Source organism: Triticum aestivum, chromosome 6B (assembly GCF_018294505.1).
Source record: "Triticum aestivum cultivar Chinese Spring chromosome 6B, IWGSC CS RefSeq v2.1, whole genome shotgun sequence".
Lineage (NCBI taxonomy): Eukaryota > Viridiplantae > Streptophyta > Magnoliopsida > Poales > Poaceae > Triticum > Triticum aestivum.
Window position 1 is genome coordinate 709220792 of NC_057810.1, and position 1522 is coordinate 709222313.

General features: G+C 39.4%; 1 protein-coding gene across 1 annotated transcript in view; it reads left to right on the forward strand.

Moving 5' to 3' along the window:
* Nucleotides 1-1269, forward strand: part of LOC123135066 (uncharacterized) — a 3639-nt gene extending 2370 nt beyond the window's left edge. Inside the window, exons 2-3 of the mRNA XM_044554188.1 lie at nucleotides 829-899; nucleotides 991-1269. Of these exons, the coding sequence (XP_044410123.1) occupies nucleotides 829-899; nucleotides 991-1162 (243 nt within the window). The 3' untranslated portion in view covers nucleotides 1163-1269. The remainder of the gene's footprint in view (nucleotides 1-828; nucleotides 900-990) is intronic.
* The last annotated feature ends 253 nt before the right edge of the window (nucleotides 1270-1522 follow it).

Below are 1522 nucleotides of genomic sequence, written 5' to 3' on the forward strand. Positions count from 1 at the left end.
GTGTTGTTTGGCTCAGTAAGTCAGAAACGTGGGTAGCTAATGAGTTGAACATAAATCAATCTGCCCAAAAGGCTCTAGCAGATGAAGTTTTCACTTCACGTGAGGCTGTCTCTCAGAATTTGTAAACTACCAGCAGGACTTTCTCATATATTGTACTTCCTCCCATCCATGTTAATTGACGTTGCTTTTGTTTGTACTCCCTCCATTCCTAAATATAATTTTTTTAGAGATTCTAATATGGACTACATAAAGAGCAAAATGAGTGAATCTACACTCTAAAATATGTCTATATGCATCCGTATATGTAGTCCTTATTGAAATCTCTAAAAGGACTTATATTTAGGAACTGAGGGAATAGTAAATTATATGGATCAGAGGGTTCCCGGATTTGCACGAGAGACACATACATGCCTTTTCTGATTTAAAAGCGTTAACCAGAAGCTCGGCTACTTGATTTTGGGATGATGGCAAATTATATGTCCTGTACAATGTAAGTTTTGTTGTGAGATCTGAAATTAGGGTCCAAACAGCGTGGGATGAATAAACGATTTTTCTTCGTTGCAGGCTTTCACTACTTCCTTTCGTCTCTCTTCTTCGGGCCCTGTATTGGGAACCATTCTTTAGTTGAAAGGTGTGAACTTAATTAGTGTAATATGTTCACTTATCCGGTGTAATGGTTTCGAGAGCTTATAGCACCGCAAATACTCTTAATTTTCTGATATTTCGGTGCCCCTATATCCTACTACATGACATGTAAGGATAACAAAGCTAAATCTTTGCACCGGGTATTTCCTTCTCATCTTCTTTTACTATGTTACTAAATTGTAGCATGCAAGAGACTGGTACCTGATTCAGCGAGCACGTTATGACGATGTGACAAGAGAGTTAACAGACTTCAGGTATAAGCTTCAAACTGCTTTCATCATATTATTACAAAAAGATTTTATATGATGTAATGCCTTAATTTCCTTTTCTTTTTCTTTTTTTCAGGCGTGAGGTTGTGTGGACTGGAAGGCTAGCTAAGCTGCTTGATGTGACATACATACTGGGTATTTCCTTGTCGAGTGCTCCTTCGGTCATAAAAGGGTATATCATTTGGAAAATGTGGGCAGGTAATGACCATCCACTGGTCATAAAAGGGTATGTCATTCGGAAAATGTGAGGGAGTAATGGCCATCCACTGCTTCGTTTATTAGCTAATGCATGTGCACTCTCGTAGTAAGCACTCTCTCTGTGGTAACTGCCTGCTTGCAAGGGGACATAGCCATGTGTGACTAATGGTTTGTTGCGTATTCTTGACCCGTATTTGGGTCATGAGGTTATGGCTTTATGTAGATTTGTGTAGGCATGCTTGTTTGCTGTATGGTTTGTTGCCCTTGTTCGTTTGGTGAAGAGAGTTCCGTTTGCCATTAACTTATGTTTGTGCCTTTGGATCCACTATTTCTGAGTGGTATTAGGTTTCTCCAGAATCAAGATACACTGGACTGCTATGCGCAGCACAAAGCTATTAGCGAAATGATAC